The 18,396-nt window shown below is 44.7% G+C and overlaps 1 protein-coding gene across 1 annotated transcript; it reads left to right on the top strand.

Annotated features, from left to right (window-relative positions):
- Nucleotides 1-368: 368 nt before the first annotated feature.
- Nucleotides 369-15,545, top strand: LOC119661045 (vesicular glutamate transporter 1-like). Its single transcript, XM_038070241.1, has 4 exons — nucleotides 369-558; nucleotides 613-740; nucleotides 12,974-14,038; nucleotides 15,264-15,545. Exons 1-4 carry the CDS (start codon nucleotides 528-530, stop codon nucleotides 15,468-15,470), a joined length of 1,431 nt encoding a protein of 476 aa, XP_037926169.1. The 5' UTR covers nucleotides 369-527; the 3' UTR covers nucleotides 15,471-15,545.
- Nucleotides 15,546-18,396: the final 2,851 nt, after the last annotated feature.

Consider the following 18,396-nt stretch of genomic DNA (forward strand, 5'->3'; position numbering starts at 1 on the left):
ATTTTACGTTGCCGAAGTCGTTCCCCTTTGATCCGTCTAATCCTAGGATGTATCCTGGATTCCTGAACATTTTGATATTTTCCGAAAAAGCGTTGTCAGCGTTTCGCCTAGCAGCAGTACCGGTCTGGATAGTTTTCCAATTTTAAGTTGCGGAAAGCCTGCCTTCACCCTCTTTTGAGACGTTTCACAGGATTTGTGCTATACCAGATCACATCATTTGACCACCAATGTATCTATGTTGCTATTTAAAATAAGAAAAATCTGAGACGTCCTCAATTTTGAAATGCTACTCTGAAAAAATAAAATGTGACCTATCAACTGCACCCTTGGAAACTGCGTCAAAAAATGAAGTCAGTAATTTTGACAGCATAGTTTCATCTGGTTGATTTTAGTTAAACTTCGGAAAAAAATGCGGCAATAATTAGATTTTAAAGAACCAAATTTTAGATGTTTGCACTAAATTTTTCGTTTTTGTTTGTAGCTCATGTAATTATTTTAAAATAAATTCTTAATTCTACACTAGATTTATGCCTATAATCGGTCAAATTTGTAGTCGGGGTGGGTAAATAAATATTATATAATCATCAGCTAAGCTAATTCTATTCATTTCAGTATGCATAGGATGTCGTCACTTGCAGTGTGTGTTTTTATTTGCGTGTCTTGCAATTTTATATGCTATAAGAGCTAGTTTATCGGTAGCCATAGTACCTATGACGGATAAGGGACGGAGTAATCAAGAGGTAATGATATATGAAAAATACTTTGATATCAGCAGTTAACCACGCATCCATACTCCAGGAGAGAAAATTAAGAAGTTTACTATCTTTTATTAAAAGGCCCAGTCAGAATGTTTTTATGTTTCTTCGGAGAGAGATACTTACCCCAAATACATTTTTCCTGAAATTGTCATCCCACTTATTTCCAATTTTTTTCCTCGTCCTTCTAGCATATTTCGCCAATCGAGTCAAAGTGTTTCTGAGTACATGTTCCTCTTCTATGGAGCTACAGCACTTGACTTCCAGAAGTCTTCATCTCCATTCTTTCGGTCCAATGACCGCATACCGATCAGCGTTCAACTTAGGTTGTCCACTGAGTCAGACCATCTATTTCGGAGTTTTCCTGTTTTTGAGTAGGCGCCTAGGAATTCTTTTGACGTTCATTTGCTCTACAATGCCTGCCCTGCCTGGAGCCTTCGAATCCTACTATGGGTGGCGCCTTCTAATTCATCATATAATACATACAACTCGTTTTAACATCTCATTGAGCAGTCACTGTCTCCCCACATTCTTTTGAGAATTCGATTGCCGAAAGCATTGACTCAGTACCTCGTTGAACTTCACCTGGGTCTCCTTCACGATCTCTCTGCTAAATTTGCACAGTGGCCAATGGCTAACAAAGATTATGATGGTCAAAAGACAATTTTAAGATCCCGGAGACGACCAAGAGAGGAGGGCAAACCCAAAAAGCTAAAATGATGTGGAAATTGATCGTGAAGGCCTCTTAGGTTCCCACCCTTCCTTGATATACTCAAGCCATGATTCTGGAGGATGTCCCTTTCGGTCACTTCCGATTTTAAATAATCTTCAGTATGTCTCAATATCGTGATTATTCTTCGAAAAATTCATATAGCCTGCCCTTCACGTTGCCTCCAGGTTAATGGAGCTCAGCTGAGCTAGACCTGCCACCGCACCGCAACGATTGAAGGTGTCATGAGTCCACGAGGAGAGATTCTATAGGTTGGTTTGATCTTTTCACGCAGGATTCAAGGACGGCGAACTCATATGTCGCTTCACTGGTTGAAGAATTGGTTCAAGAGCGAATTTCTGCACTTCGAGTCTCGAAAAGAAATATGCATAACATCAGCTTGCTTCAAATCGTGTCGCGTATTTAGGACAAAAACGTGAGGATGGACGAAATACACATAACTTAAAATCAGGACGACAAACATAACGTAATTTTTTACAGATTTAACGATAGGTACGAATCCGATAACTTAGAAGGACATGACTACTGGTGCGGACCTGACTACATGTATAATTATGACGACTCTGACAATGACGATTCGCCTTTTGAATGTCAGGCATGACCGTTTAATAAGTTTTCAAGGGATCGTGTCTACACTATCATGGCATCCTAGGATGTGGTGTTCGATAGCAAACCAACATCTCTTTCCATCAACCAGTTCACTCACTTATGTACACACCCAATTCAAAGACAGAGCAGCAGATTGACACTGGGACTACAACCAGTCTGTCGGACGAATCGAATGGACCTCTTTATGTGAAGCTATTCGCCAGCGATTTAGGGATTCTCTAGATGACTAAAACATCCTTGAACTGATGTGAGGCCGCACGCAAGATGTTCTGAGGCAACTACTCTATTTTCTGGCCAGTACGCGTTTGCACGGTTCACGAGTTGCATAATCAAGAGCAGCTGAGCGAAATTTTAGAGGAGCCTCTCTAAAGCAGGCTCTCTAACCAATAGCAGAGTTATTCTGCTGAATCTTGAAACGAGGTGGGCATCAAGTGCATTTCAGCATATCGTGCATTTCAGCATTTGTCACCAGAATCGGCATTTCTTCGTAGGCTTTTGCGGTTATGGGCTCTCGAACACACTTACTCGTCAGATCTATGTCCAAAATGCCGAGTTCCAGAGCCTAACCCCAATCACCAGGGGGTTCCTGTATAGGGCGAGTGACTGTGTAGATACTATCACGCATTCCACAGAACTCCAAAAGTAATGCGCAACCTCTCTCATCTCTACTACTCAGCCGTTCTTACAAATCAACTCAGTAATGATATTCGCCCGTATGCGGATGTCACAGTTTTGAATGAACGTGCTTCAGGACTGATTGGTCACGGAACCACCGTAAGTTGTTCGACTTCTGATTTCGCCCGGTTAGCTCAGTCGGTAGAGCATGAGACTCTTTATCTCAGGGTCTTCTGTTCGGACCCCACGTTAGGAACCATTTTAAATGACAAATAGAGATTGTGATGGTCAAAACACCATCCTCAGTGCCCGGAGACGACCAAGAGGGGAAAGTTAACCCAAAAACCTGTCAATATTGAAGCTCTATTGAAGTACTCCGTCAGCACGTGCTTGTTCACCTTTGTGCTAGCCAGGTTCGGGAATATGGAGGAGGGTCCTTTGAACTCGTCGATCTCTCACGAACCGTCTTTTTTGTATTTCAGTTCCAGATTTAGCTCGCATGTTGTTCATTTCGATAGGTGCACGCGAACTCCCATGACTGAGTATGTTTCATTATCCGATGCAGGCCCACACACCGGAAAGGACACGTGAAAATTTGTAAAAATGCCACGTGAGGGATCGAACCGCTCAAACCGCCTAAGTGAGATCGTTGTTGATTATTGGTTATATATGTACTCTGACCGTCCATTGAGCTGCAGTAGCACTTTTCGAAAACTCAAAAGGAGTATATGCACTTAACCCTGCTTTTGGTTGCCGACAATTGTCAAAGCAGCTCAAACATTGACCTTGTTGATAACGGTTTGGGGCGCTAAATTTTTTCGGAAAAGCTACTTTCGATCAGACCAGTCAAGTAACTATGGGCGCCTGTTTTAGCTAATGCTGTTCTGCAAGCATCCTCTTCTGACTGAAGTGAACGGAACTTTAAAGCCCGATGTCACCGAGGTGGCAATGTTCGCTTCAATAGCATGTCTATCGGATAAATCGTAATATTGGCTTGGGGAAAACATCATCATCATCATCAACGGCGCAACAACCGGTATCCGGTCTAGGCCTGCCTTAATAAGGAACTCCAGACATCCCGGTTTTGCGCCGAGGTCCACCAATTCGATATCCTTAAAAGCTGTCTGACGTCTTGACCTACGCCATCGCTCCATCTTAGGCAGGGTCTGCCTCGTCTTCTTTTTCTTCCATAGATATTGCCCTTATAGATTTTCCCGGTGGGATCATCCTCATCCATACGGATTAAGTGACCCACTCACCGTAACCTATTGAACCGGATTTTATCCACAACCGGACGGTCATGGTATCAGTCATAGATTTCGTCATTGTGTAGGCTGCGGAATCGTCCATCCTCATGTAGAGGGCCAAAAATTCTTCGGAGGATTCTTCTCTCGAACGCGGGAAAGAGTTCGCAATTCTTCTTGCTAAGAATCCAAGTTTTCGAGGAATACATGAGGACTGGCAAGATCATAGTCTTGTACAGTAAGAGCTTTGACCCTATGGTGAGACGTTTCGAGCGGAACAGTCTTTGTAAGCTGAAATAGGCTCTGCTGGCTGCCAACAACCGTGCGCGGATTTCATCATCGTAGCTGTTATCGGTTGTGATTTTCGACCCTAGATAGGCGAAATTGTCAACGGTTTCAAAATTGTATTCTCCTATCCTTATTCTTCTTCGTGTTTGACCAGTGCGGTTTGATGTTGTTGGTTGATTCGTCTTCGGTACTGACGTTGCCACCATATATTTTGTCTCGCCTTCATTGATGTGCAGCCCAAGAGCTCGCGATAATCGCCGCCTGCTCGATCTGGATGAAGGCAGTTTGTACGTCTCGGGTGGTTCTTCCCATGATGTCGATATCGTCAGCATAGGCCAGTAGTTGGGTGGACTTAAAGAGGATCCTACCTCTTGCATTTACCTCAGCATCACGGATCACTTTCTCGAGGGCCAGATTAAAGAGGACGCATGATAGGGCATCCCCTTTTCTTAGACCGTTGTTGATGTCGAATGGTTTTGAGAGTGATCCTGCTGCTTTCATCTGGCCTCGCACATTGGTCAGGGTCAGCCTAGTCAGTCTTATTAATTTCGTCGGGATACCGAATTCTCTCATGACCGTGTACAGTTTTACCCTGGCTATGCTATCATAGGCGGCTTTAAAGTCAATGAACAGATGGTGCAACTGTTGTCCATATTCCAACAGTTTTTCCATCGCTTGCCGCACAGAGAAAATCTGATATGTTGCTGATTTGCCTGGAGTGAAGCCTCATTGGTAGGAGCCAATGATGTTCTGGGCGTATAGGGCTATCCGGCCTAGCAAGATAGTGGAGAATATCTTATAGATGGTACTCAGCAACGTGATACCTCTATAATTGCTGCACTGTCTGATATCTCCCTTTTTATGTATGAGACATATAATGCCTCGTTGCCAATCGTCAGGCATTGATTCGCTGTCCCATACCTTGAGCACAAGTTGATGAACCACTTGGTGTAACTGGTCGCCTCCATATTTAACCCATTCGGCTGTAATTCCATCGGCTCCTGGCGACTTATGATTTTTTAGCTGATGAATTGCACGAACTGTTTCTCCTAAACTTGGTGGTGGCAGTATTTGTCCGTCGTCTTCAGTTGGCGGGACCTCCAAGTCGCCGATGTTCTGGTTGGTCAGTAGCTCATCAAAGTACTCAACCCATCGCTCTAACATGCCCATTCTGTCGGAAATCAGATTTCCCTCTTTGTCTCGGCAGGATGAGCATCGAGGTGTATAAGGTTTCATCCTGCTAACTTGTTGGTAAAACTTCCGCGCCTGGTGCGGTTGCTCCCTGTACTTTTCTAGTTCACGGACTTGTTGGTTCTCCCAGACTTCCTTTTTCCGTCTGCGAAGTCGCTTTTCTACTCGACGGAGTTCGTGATAAGTCTCTGCGCGTGCCCGCGTTCTTTGAGAATGAAACATTACTCGGTATGCGGGATTCTTCCGTTCCATTGCTAGCTTACATTCATCGTCAAACCAGCCGTTCCGACTCCTTTTGCGACTGAGGCTAAGTATGTTTGTGGCCGTATCCATGATAACGTTCTTCAGGTCATTGTGAAGATCATTTGTTGATGCTTCATCTCCAGGTCCTCTGTTGACTGCAGTTATTGCGGCATCTATTTCCCTCTTATAGGTGTGGCGGCACACTTGTGTTGTGGATGGCTTCAGTATTCACTCTCACCTGATTGTCAGAGGGGATTCTAGGTGGTATTGTTATTCGAGCTCGGAGCACCATGCCAACGAGATAGTGATTCGAGTCTATATTTGCCCCCCTATATGTTCTGCCATTCATCAAGGCTGAGCGGTGGCGGCGTTCGATCAACACGTGGTCAATTTGGTTGAAAGTGGTTCCGTCTGGAGAGGCCCACGTATGTTTGTGGACCGCTTTCCGCGCAAACCAGGTACTTTCAACAACCATTTCGTGAGACCCTGCTAATTGAATAATCCGCAGTCCGTTATCATTTGTTTTTTCGTGTAAGCTATGGGAGCCAACGTATCGCCTGAATACGGGCTCCTTCCCTACTTGGCTGTTAAAATCCCCAAGTATGATTTTGATATCATATCTGGGACAGGCTTCGAGGGTTCGTTCTACTGCCTCGTAGAAGGTATCCTTCTCCGACTCTGCAGTCTCCTCTGTAGGGGCGTGAACGTTTATGAGGCTTATATTTCTAAACTTGCCTCGCAAGCGCAGAGTGCATAGCCGTTCGCTTATGTTTTCAAAGCCGATAACAGCAGGTTTCATTTTTTGGCTGACTAAGAAACCTACTCCGAGCACATGATTTACTGGATGACCGCTATAATATATGGTGTAGTGGCTCTTCTCCAGGAAACCGGTCCCTGTCCATCGTATCTCTTGCAACGCTGTTATATCAGCCCTATATTGGGACAGGGTATCGGCTAGCTGCTCATCAGCTTCATCTCTGTACAGGGAGCGCACGTTCCATGAGAAAATGCGCAAATCGTTATTCCGTTGTCGTTGCCGGGTCCGTCGTTTTAAAATTCGTCCTGTCCGAGGCTCCTGTTGTGGCTTCGTAACAAGTTGTTTTCCGTGTAGGGTTGTCAGCCCTACCCAACCCCCAACCTGGAGGACCAGTTGGTACAATTTGTCCCGTTTTTAGGCGCGGGAGACTCGCCTTCATCCTTCTCCGTCTGCAGCTTTTCGTTAAGAAAGAGCTCCCAGCGGTCACCACGTGGAGGTGGAGATAGGGTTTGGTAGTAGAGCTGTTGGTGTTGGTTCAGCAGGCATTTCCCAGGTTTTATGCTGCATCGTGGGTACCAATCCACGTTTCGCCCTGGGACCTATACTACCCTTTGACCACCTTAACGAGAGGTAAATTGGTAGAGTTGCTACGTGTGGGCTGAGACCCAATGTCCTGTGAAAACTTCTCTATTTTCCGGCTAGTACGGTTCGCGAACTGCGTAATTAAGTACATCAGAGCGAAATTTTAGAGGAGCGTCTCTCAAGCAGGCTTTCTAACCAATTCCACAGTTATTGTGCTGAATCTGGAAAGGAGGTGGACATAAAGTGCATCTCAGCATATCCTTAGTCTGAGATTGAAGATTGTGGTTCTGTTTTAGTCTGCTGAAATTGCCAGCAGATTGGGCATTTGTTCGAAATTGGGAGTCAAACTCCTCTGTTACGGTTATGGGATCCCGAACACACGTTACACGAGCTCCAGAGCCCAGCCTTAGTCACCAGGGCGTTCCTGTATCGGACAAACATGACTGTGTAGTTATTACGAAGTCTTCCAAGGTAACTCCGAAAGTTACCGTGTTCAAGCTGTCTGCTAATTAAAATATGACTTACCTGGATGTAACTCCAGCACTCATTGTGTCCAGGAAACCAATGCTTTCAGTTCTGAGGCCATTGCACGTGAAACTGCAACAATACCAAGCGACCAGAAAGAAGATTTTCGGGGCGGCAGAGGTGGCGAAGAAAAAATATAAGCGGTTTACGTGCTCGTTCAGTACTGGCTACGAATAATGCGGCCCAGTAATGATATTCGTTCGTATGTGGATGTTACAGTCTTGGGTGAACGTGTTTCTGGACTGATTAATACCGGAGCCACTGTGAGTTGTTTGCTTTCTGATTTCGTCCGGCAAACTCAGTCAGCAGAGCATGAGACTCTTAATCTAAGGGTCTTGAGTTCGGGCCCCACGTTGAGCGCCATTTGTAATGACCAATAGATATTGCGGTGGTCAAAACACCAACATGAGTGGCCGGAGACGATCAACAGGGGAAAGCTAACCCAAAAACCTGCAAATATTGAAGTTCAATCGAAGTGCGCTGTGCCCAAAGGACCACCCCCCCCCCCCCCCCCCCCCCCCGCGCCATTTCCGAACCTAGCTAGCACAGAGGCGTACAAGCACCTGTCAAAGCAGCTCAAACATTGACCTTGTTGATAAAAGGATTGGTTGCAAAATACTCTTGTGGCACTCCTGCCGTCACGGTTTAGGGCGCTACTTTTCGGTAGGTACTTTCGATCGGGCCAATCAAGTAACTATAGACGCCTGTTTTAGCCAATGCTGTTCTGTAAGCTTTCTCTTCTAGCTGATTTGAACTGATTTGAACGTAACTTTAAAGCCCGATGCCACCATGACCTAGCATGGTGATATCGTCCTGGAGGACACCTTGCTTCAATGTCTTGTCTATCGGGTAAATCATAATATTGGCTTGGGGAAAACAGAATTGTTACTAAGTCATTCCCACTTTCTATGATAGGGAAAGTCTATAATAGATTATTTTCTGGTATGATCCTTAACGTGTCTATAAGGCAGATCGGGCGATATGGTGATGTATCTCCAGCAAATCTCCGTCTTTTCCATTGAGCTGGAAAACTCCTTCCATCTTGAAAACTTCTAATACCAAACTACTCGGGTGTCTCTCAAACAAATGAGATTCATGGCTCTACTAAGAAAATAATTTAAACCGGAGTCCCACTATTCTCAATTCTCCAACAAATCTCCAGGAGTTTTTTTTTGTGCACCTCTTTCTTCTGTGAGAAGAGCACTATCACTGCATTAACAAAAAGATGCAGGTAGGTGAACTCCCTCAGCTTTTATAACAACTACATAAGCTGTTCTGTAGAGGCTTAAATTTACCTACCTCCCAAGGGAGTCCCCACCAGATACGACGCATAGCCTAATTAAATCTACTTCAAAGATTCAGCAGCTCGGCAGTATCAGATGTCTCCGTTGTCCATCCAGTTAGTTATTTGTGATACCTTTTTGGCAGTTGCGTCTTCGATATGTATGAATGTATTCCCTTTTGATGGTTCCAAAGGAAAAATCAGAATTCCAAATCTCCTCAGAAATACTATCTACCGTATTGCCCGCTTTAGACGACTAAGGACTCCTTTGGTGCTGGAAGATGAATTGAAAACTCTGAACGGCACACTTTTAGAGTGCTATGAAGAGGCTTGTCCTATTTCCCGAGGCCAAAGCGGTAAAACGGTTCCTTTGTGGAACCGAGAACTGCAAAAACTCAGGAAATCAACCAGGCGACTTCTAAATCATGCTTGCAAAAGTAACAAGGACGAAGACTGGTTAAATTTCAGGAACTCACAACGTGAATATAAAAGGCTCGTGAGGTGCTCGAAACGAGATTCCTTTAGAGCGTACTGTGAGGAACTGGAAGGCGAAAGGGAGACTTCAAGGCTGTGCAGAGTCCTCAAAAGGGATGAGTCGGCCAAGTTGGATTCTCTTAGAAAACCCGACGGTACTTTCACGAGCTGCAGACTGGATTCAGTACAGACCCTCCTGGAAATACACCACCCGGGAGAACGAGTGAGAGAAGTGGTAGGGGGAGAGTTGACGGTTCTTGCAACCCCTTCAACACGCAAGCGTTGCAAGGGGAACTGGAACACTGCGAAAGCGGTTGTTACCCATGAAAAGGTGAGAGCTGCCATACTGTCCTTTGAACATTTCAAAGCACCTGGCATGGATGGCATCTATCCGGCAATGCTAAAGGAGGGTATGGAGCATTTAGAGTGACCTCTAAGAAATATTTTTCGAGGATGTCTTGCTCTGGGCCACGTGCCTTCTTCTTGGCAACAGGTTAAGGTAGTTTTCATACCGAAACCCGGGAAAGATGACTATTCTAATCCAAAGAACTTCAGACAGATCAGCTTGACTTCATTCTTGCTGAAATGTTTGGAGAAACTGGTGGAGCGTCACATTCGTGGAAACGCACTTAGCTCACACCCACTCAGTGAAAACCAACATGCTTACCAACGTGGAAAGTCCTGTGAGTCTGCTCTTCATTCTTTGGTCACAAAGATAGAGGATACAACTTTGAATGGGGAGTACGCGATGGGGGTGTTCGTGGACATTGAAGGGGCTTTTGACTGTGCGCCTTTTCAAAAACTTTGTGATGCCGCCAGAGCGCATGGTGTTGATGATGCTTTAATTAAGTGGATCCATGCTATGCTAACGCAAAGATTGCTGTGCGCTAAGGTAGGGGTCGATCGCTACCTGACTACAGAAGTAAAGAACGGCTGCCCCCAAGGAGGTGTGCTTTCGCCGCTTCTGTGGAGTATGCGGATCGACTCACTACTATGCGAACTGCAAAATTTGCCAATACACGCTCAAGCTTATGCTGATGACGTGGCTGTACTTGCTGTTGATCGGGATCTTGGAACGGTGTGTAGGAATATACAGCGTGCCGTTGATTTGATAGACAACTGGTGCCTCAGACATGGTTTGTCAGTTAATCCAAATAAAACACAATGGTTTTATTCACAAAAAGGAGAAAACTGGATGGACTTTGTCTGCCTGAGATGAGGGATACTACCCTTCAACTCTCCGAAGAAGTGAAATATCTGGGGCTCACTCTAGATAAAAAACTTCTTTGGAACAAACATGTAGAGGTAAAGATGAAATGAGCTCTCACAGCTTATGGGCTGTGCAGACGGACCTTTGCCTCGACATGGGGACTCAGGCCTCATGTGGTAATGTGGATATACGTTGCCATCATTAGGCCGATGTTCGTATATGCATCCGTAGTGTGGTGGGTTAAGGTGAGACAAAAAGGTTTCCACTGTAAACTAGCCGCACTGCAAAGAACTGTTTGTCTGGGTATCACTGGTGACATGAGCACGACATCCGGCGCAGCTCTGAATGCACTACTCAATTTGCAGCCCCTGGATATATTTATTCAAAACGCTGCAATGAGAGCAGCTCATAGACTAATTTGATTAGATCTATGGGGCGGGATATACGGGAAGTCTTCTACACCCATGACTCAAAAACAGAAGAGGGTTCTGGAGCCGGAGTCTACCTCTCGAATAAAAACGAGAAGTGGGCTTTTTCTTTGGGACAATATGCCACGGTTTTTCAAGCCGAAGTTTATGCGATCCTAAAGGTGGCAAACTAGGTGATTGACGAGCGGTTGAAGGGCAGGCGCATCGCAATCTGCAGTGACAGTCAAGCTGCACTGAGGGCACTGAGCAGTCCTTTGATCACCTCAAAAATCGTTCAGGAATGCAGAAACCGTTTGAACTCTATGTCTAGATTCAATACGGTGGAACTACTCTGGGTACCTGGTCACTGTGGCATAGAGGGAAATGACATCTCGGACGCTTTAGCGAAAGAGGGGTCAATCTCCCCTATGCCGGGACCGGAGCCAGCAATTGGGGTATCAGTAGCATTGGCTAAAGCTCTTTTCAAAAAGTGGGAACAAGTTTCCCATAACGACAGATGGCAGAACTTAAATATTGCTCGACACACCAAACTTTTCCTGCCAGAACCCAACATACGTACCGCAAAGTTTATCCTGTCGAAAAGCAGGAGAACTTGCAGGTATATTGTGGGCATTCTGATAGGCCATAATTCACTAGCTGGGCATATGTTCAGAATAGGAATTACCGAAGATGATACGTGTCCCTCCTGTAATGAGGAAGCGGAATCCACGCAGCATTTCCTATGTGAATGCCCCGCCTATGGACGCATCAGGCATCAGATCTATGGTGCCGATGTCCTCCAATTGCGACGGCTAGCATCACATCCACTAATGGAAATCCTGCGATGCGTTAACGAATCCGGAATATCCCGTTAGACGGGGGAGGCGAGTACAATGGGCCAACACGGCCTGAGTGCTCAGAAGCTGTAGCTTCTCCCCCACCACACACATACACATACACATGCATACCCGCTTTTGATCTAAAGGAAAGTTGCCAGATGGCCCTTCTACGTATAGTTCAAATGGAGTATCTATTACTGCCGATGACGTACCGACAGTCGGCAACCTTTCACCCTCATAGAACATTCTTTTAGTATCAGCTTGATAGTCTTCCATTGTGGGCTTATTTTAGCCTTTTGCTATCATATTTTCCTTTTATATATCTGACATTCTGCTTCATTTTTTTGTGTGCTTCCATATTTGTTAGTTTTCCGAAAGCTCTCCTGATCTCCACCTTTTACCGTTTTTGACATCGGAAGAGATGATCGAACCGGTGAAGCTCTAGCACCTGCAACATCTCTGGCCCTTGTACTCTTCTTCTTCTTCTTTTTCTTCAGCCTTTGTCCCGTTCACAAGCGGGGTCGGCTCGTCGTGATCGGTTTTGCCATTTGGCTCTATCGAATGCCTGATCTGGGTGCAATCTCGAGGCTTTCAAATCCCCATCCAGCGTATCAAGCCACCGTTGTTTAGGTCTGCCTTTTGGTCGTTTACCATCGACTTCGATGTTCCGACCAATCTTGGCAAGTGAATTCTCGTTTGCACGAATTGCGTGACCATACCATCGAAGACGCCTCTCTCGCAACTTTTCCACGATCGGTGCAACCCCATAACGATCGCGGATATCCTCATTTCGGATGTGATCTAAACGTGTGACGCCACTAGTCCAACGTAGCATCTTCGTCTCCATTACCGCAAGACGTCGTTCATTGTCTTTTATGGTCGGCCAACACTCAGAACCATAGAGAGCGACTGGACGGACGACATTGCGGTAAATTTTAGATTTGAGACGTTCGTTGATACGTCGATCACAAAGGACACCAGTTGTGGAACGCCACTTCATCCAGGTTGCGTTAATGCGTGAAGCGTCTCTGGCCCTTGTACTGTCTACCCCATGAAAACTGCCGACCGGTCTGTTTATAAGGTATCTTTTTGCCTTCCTCCAATGGGCGTCCTCAGAAGTAATGAACTCTTTTGAAACACCTCTTTCTCCAAACTGTCGATGATGTTTCATTTCAATTTCCTACGTTTAACGGTTTGCATTAACCAATTCATTTTCTTGCAGGTATTTAATTGGAGCGAAAGTGTCAAGGCGAACGTACTAGGAGCCTTTTTCTGGGGCTACATGTTATCACAAATTCCTGGCGGATACCTGGCTGAAAAGTACGGAGCGAAATATGTGTTGCTGCTTGCGACAGTGATCTGTTCCTTACTATCTCTTATAACGCCGATCGGGACACATTTAGGCGACTGGTATCTATTGTTCGCTATTAGAATAGTTATTGGTTTATGTCAAGGAGTAACGTTCCCCGCATGTCATGTAATCATATCAAAATGGGCGCCACTCGATGAGCGTGGGGTCCTTGCTACCATTGCATATTCGGGCACATCGCTTGGTGTAGTCGGAATGATGAGCACAAGCGGCCAAATAACTGAGTCTTTGGGATGGCCCAATATATTTCACATATGGGGAGGCGTGGGACTATGTTGGTGCGTTATTTGGTTCATTTTCGGAGGTAGCACGCCGGCAAAATGCAAATTCGTATCGTTCGCAGAGAAGAAGTATATTGAACAAAGCCAAGGGATGTCGAATAGTGAGAAGAGACCAAACACTCCGTGGCTGAAGATGATGACTTCTGCACCAGCGATTGCACTGTTTGTTACAGATAGTACAACACAATGGGCAATGACGATGCTGTTTGTACAAGGACCGCGCTATACTCGATATGTCCACGACCTATCAATAAGAGAGAACGCTATCGCCTCCGCGATACCACATTTCACTCTATTCTGTCTTTGCTTTCTATGCTGCGTGATCGCTGATATTCTTGAACGAAAGAAAATTCTTTCCGCCGTAAAGAACCGGAAACTCTTCAATACGATAGGTGGGTTGGTGCCTGCAGTGGCCCTAATTGGAATGAGTTTCACCAATCAGGATCAAAAGTTTGCGGCCATTTTTCTGCTGACAATGGCAGTTGGGTGCAGTGCTGGAACATACGTTGGATTCCTCATCAACCATATCGACCTAACACCAAACTTTGCCGGAACCCTCATGGGAGTTTCAAATGCTTTATCGAATGTCTTCGCAATCGCGTCACAGGCGGTTGTCGGCGGAGTCGTTAAGGATGCGGTAAGTTATGATTTTTAGCAAGTAAAGCAGCACGGATAATTAGATCCTTTTTAAGTTCATACCCACAATCCCGTAATTTGTAATTGAACACTTTCGCGCTTTGATAGTTGTAAAACTACCTTTTTGGCTCTATTGTAAGGAACGCACTTGAAATCAGTCTTCTTCTTCTTCTTCTTCAGCCTTTGTCCCGTTCGCAAGCGGGGTCGGCTCGTTGTGATCGGTTTCGCCATTTGGCTCTATCGAATGCCTGATCTGGGTGCAGTCTCAAGGCTTTCAAATCCCCATCTAGCGTATCAAGCCACCGTTACTTAGGTCTGCCTTTTGGTCGTTTACCATCGACTTTGATGCTCAGACTGATCTTGGCAAGTGTATTCTCATTTGCACGAATTGCGTGACCATACCATCGAAGACGCCTCTCTCGCAACTTTTCCACGATCGGTGCAACCCCATAACGATCGCGGATATCCTCATTTCGGATGTGATCTAAACGTGTGACGCCACTAGTCCAACGTAGCATCTTCGTCTCCATTACCGCAAGACGCCGTTCATGGTCTTTTATAGTCGGCCAACACTCAGAACCATAGAAAGCGACTGGACGGACGACATTGCGGTAAATTTGAAATCAGTCTAAGTCGTATTATCCATTATTTATTTATCAGTCACCAGAATGGGAGGATCTTCCTACGATTCTTAGATTTTTCGGATATTTCCATAAACAATCCTCATATCTCTTCTTTTTCTTCAGCCTTGGTCCCGCTCACAAGCGGGGTCGGCTCCTCGCTGTCGGTTTCGCCATTTGATTCTATTAAATGCTTGATGTGGATGCAATCACGAGGCTTTTAAATACCCATCTAACGTATCAATCCACCGTTGTTTTAGCCGGCCTTTTGGTCGCTCACCATCCACTTCGATGTTCAGACCAATTTTGGCAAGTGAATTCTCATTAGCGGGAATTACGTGACCATACCATCGAAGACGCCCCTCTCGCAATTTTTCCGCGATCAGTGCAACCCCATATCCATCGCGGATATCCTCATTTCGGATGTGATCAAAACGTGTCACGCCACTAATCCAACGTAGCATCTTTGTCTCCATTACCGCAAGACGCCGTACATTGCCTTTTATAGTCGGCCAAAACTCAGAACCATAAAGAGCGAAAGTAAAATTTAGATTATTCCCATACTTTCTGTACATACACAGCCATATCAACTCTTTTCATTTTCAGACTAATCCAAAACAGTGGCAACTTATTTTCCTAACTACAAGTGGCATTTTAGTTTTGGGGTCCATTGTGTTTTTGTATTTCGGGAAAGCTGACGTGCAACCATGGAATATTTCTGAAGAAAATGAAAGGCCATCAATTGTCGCCCCTGTGCCAATGGGAGATTCAGGCATATATGAAAAGGAATCTATTTCTGAGAATGCAGTGTAGCACCACTGATGAGATTATATCACATTTTAGATAAACGTTTTGTATATAATAAAGTGTCGTTTCCAGAAACCAAAATCGCTAGTCAGTGTTCTCTCAAATTTATGTATTCAAAATTCCCTGAAAAACCCCTCTATTTTCACATACCCTCAAATCTTTTCCAAGGGAGAATTTGACTGACGCATAATTCAAAATGAATGGCCTAGGAAACGAAATCTCAGCCGCACCCATGCGATTAGGTGATCGACCAATAACCAAAAACCAACAACAAAAATAACAACTTTACTAATGACGGCAGTCACACAATGGATGAACAACAAATAAAAAGGCTTAAGGTGCAGTTGTCGGCATGCGAATAGTGCGTATCCGATAATTTCACTTCATTTGATACGGAAATAGGCTTAGGTAAAATGAATTTAATTGTACGCTGGCATGCGCATGTGTATAGCATTTTGGTGCAAATTATAGGAAAAAAGGGTCGATGATCAGCTTTGCCCTCTAATATACGCTCACAGGTACAATTAACCGCCCAATTTGCAGAAATCATCAAATGTGGAGTGATTTATGAGAACGTTGAAAACCATCTTTTGACATCTTCCATGAAAATTTAAACAAAAAATAAAGAAAGAAATTTTAAAAAATGTGTTCCAGTTAAAAAAAAATCGAAATTACAAATGGATGTTGATGCCTCTCTCCTTATGACTTCGTGGAGCCTATTTGGTATTCCTTTCATGATATGTTAGATATCCGATTGGGGAACATTATGCCAACCCTCTACCACAGCAGTCTTGAGCTGTCCTAGGGTCATATAGGTGATAGTCTTCCTCGTACACGCCTTTGGAGGTTGAACCAACTGTGCTCAACTGTGTTAGGATCAGGACTCCGTGCAGACCTCATTGAGATTCTCTGCGACTGATCTTGCCGAATGGAAACGCGCGTTATCATGCATGAATGTAAAGTTATCACAAATGAATGATGCGAAAGATATGATATGGTCTTGAAGAACGTCTTCCACGTATCTATGAGCGGTCACTGCCTCTATCGAACACAACAAGATACGGGCGAGCCTCGTAAGTGATACCTGTCAAACCATTATGGAACCTCTCTGGTAACCTACGGTTTCGGATATATCGCATGAAACAAACCTTTCATTTCACCTGTAGACACGCTGATGGCCATCTGGACCTTTTAAGACTATCCTGTTTTCATCCGAGAAGATAACGCTCTTTCATTTTTGTACAGTCTAGATTGACGGTGTTGTGGGACACCACCTGGGCGAAAAGTTCTCAGACTTTTTTTTCTGCCAGTCTTCTTCTTCTTCACTTCAAAAAATACATACGAGCTTCAGTAGTGGTCCAAAAGCGATTTCTCAACGATAACGAAGCGGTCATTGAACTGCCCTGCCAAAGAACGCGGAGAAAATACTGATCGGTGTGAATTGAAAACACTGTGAGCTCACGTCCAATGATGATCAATTAATACTTTGGAGCGAAGGATCAAAATGTGCTAACTCAAAGTGAGACAGAACTCATTTGTGGAAATTTCCGAACCAAGAAATCTGGGAGCCGGTTTCTGACAGACTTCGGACTGCAATATTCCGGTCCAGGTTAAGGAGCACCACAATTGGACAATGTTATGCGCCAATCATGACTTCTGGTGTAGTGGAGAAGGATGCTTTCTACGAGCAACTACATTAAGTTCAGGAGAGCCTTTCTAAAGGTGACATTGTGATCGTAATGGGTTATCTAAATGCTAAGATGGGCTCTGACAAGACCTTGCTCGGACAACTGATGAGGAAGCATGGCCTTGGCGATCGTAGCGATAATGTTGGGAGATTTATAGGTTTCTGCAGCTCGTACCACCTCGTCATTGGTGGCACATTGTTCGCCGCTTCCCGAAGGCTCGTCGTAAGTTCTAAAATGTGGCAGACTGCGGAATCGTAGGGTAGATCAGTAAGTAGAAGGGGTTGAAAGTTCTATTGACCGCTGCGAGTGATGACGGGCTTGAAGCGGAAGGTGCTGCAGAATGCAATGATTTCAAAAGTATATACCCTATCACGAAAGAGTTTGCATCTGGTCGCAAATCGTTGGATAGTCCTATGAAAGACGTCAACGATCGACTTCTCATCTCCGATGACTAGGAACTGAAGAGGTGGATAGAGCACTTTACCACGGTTCTTAACTGAACTACATCCGGTGAAGTTCCTCTTCTTGTGGATGAAATGGCCACTCAAAACAGAAAAGAAATCATTTCAGCCACCAAGGCATTCAAATGGAGTAAAGCCAGGGGGCTTGACGGTCTCCCCGCGGAATTATTGTTGGTTCCACTCGTACGCAAATCTTGGAAATTCGAGCGCTTTTCCAGAGAGTAGAAAAACGGGATAATAACTAAGATTCCAAAGAAAGTCACCCGTTTTGAATGTGACAATTTGAAGGATATCTGCGTGTCCCCTGTCGTCACAAATTTTAAAGCATGGATTTCGAACCTTTCGATAGTATGGACAGAGAGTATATCTGGTGTGTTCTACGCAAGAGGGGCATTCCGGAGATATAAATAACAGTAACATATGATGGTGCAAAATGTCACATGCTGCACCGAAGTAAAATCTCGGAGGATTTTGAGGTCAAAACGGGGTACGCCAGGATTGCATTATTCTGCATTATTTCTCCTTGTTATTCATAATGTTCTTCATGCTGCCTTGTCGATAGACCGTGAAGGGTCAACACACTCTCCTTATCTGAATTAATGGGCAAAACATCGAAGAAGAAGAATTTGTATATCTTCGAAGCGTGGTTTCTGCGGACGATGGCACCGAATTGGATTCCCCTGGCCTGTCTAAAATCTAGGAATGTAGTTATCTCAACACCATGATCAAGTTGAAACTGTTCTGTTTAGTGTCCTTTCTGTGTTGCTATATGGGGACAACACA

Source organism: Hermetia illucens, chromosome 1 (genome assembly GCF_905115235.1).
Source record: "Hermetia illucens chromosome 1, iHerIll2.2.curated.20191125, whole genome shotgun sequence".
NCBI lineage: Eukaryota > Metazoa > Arthropoda > Insecta > Diptera > Stratiomyidae > Hermetia > Hermetia illucens.

What these genes read in the sequence shown, in the direction of transcription:
- LOC119661045 (XM_038070241.1), top strand. Translation starts at nt 528, where the DNA reads ATGCCTATAATCGGTCAAATTTGTAGTCGGG. An exon ending in CGGTCAAATTTGTAGTCGGG is followed by an intron (nt 559 to 612) that starts GTGGGTAAATAA and finishes TATTCATTTCAG; the next exon opens with TATGCATAGGATGTCGTCAC. An exon ending in AGGGACGGAGTAATCAAGAG is followed by an intron (nt 741 to 12,973) that starts GTAATGATATAT and finishes ATTTTCTTGCAG; the next exon opens with GTATTTAATTGGAGCGAAAG.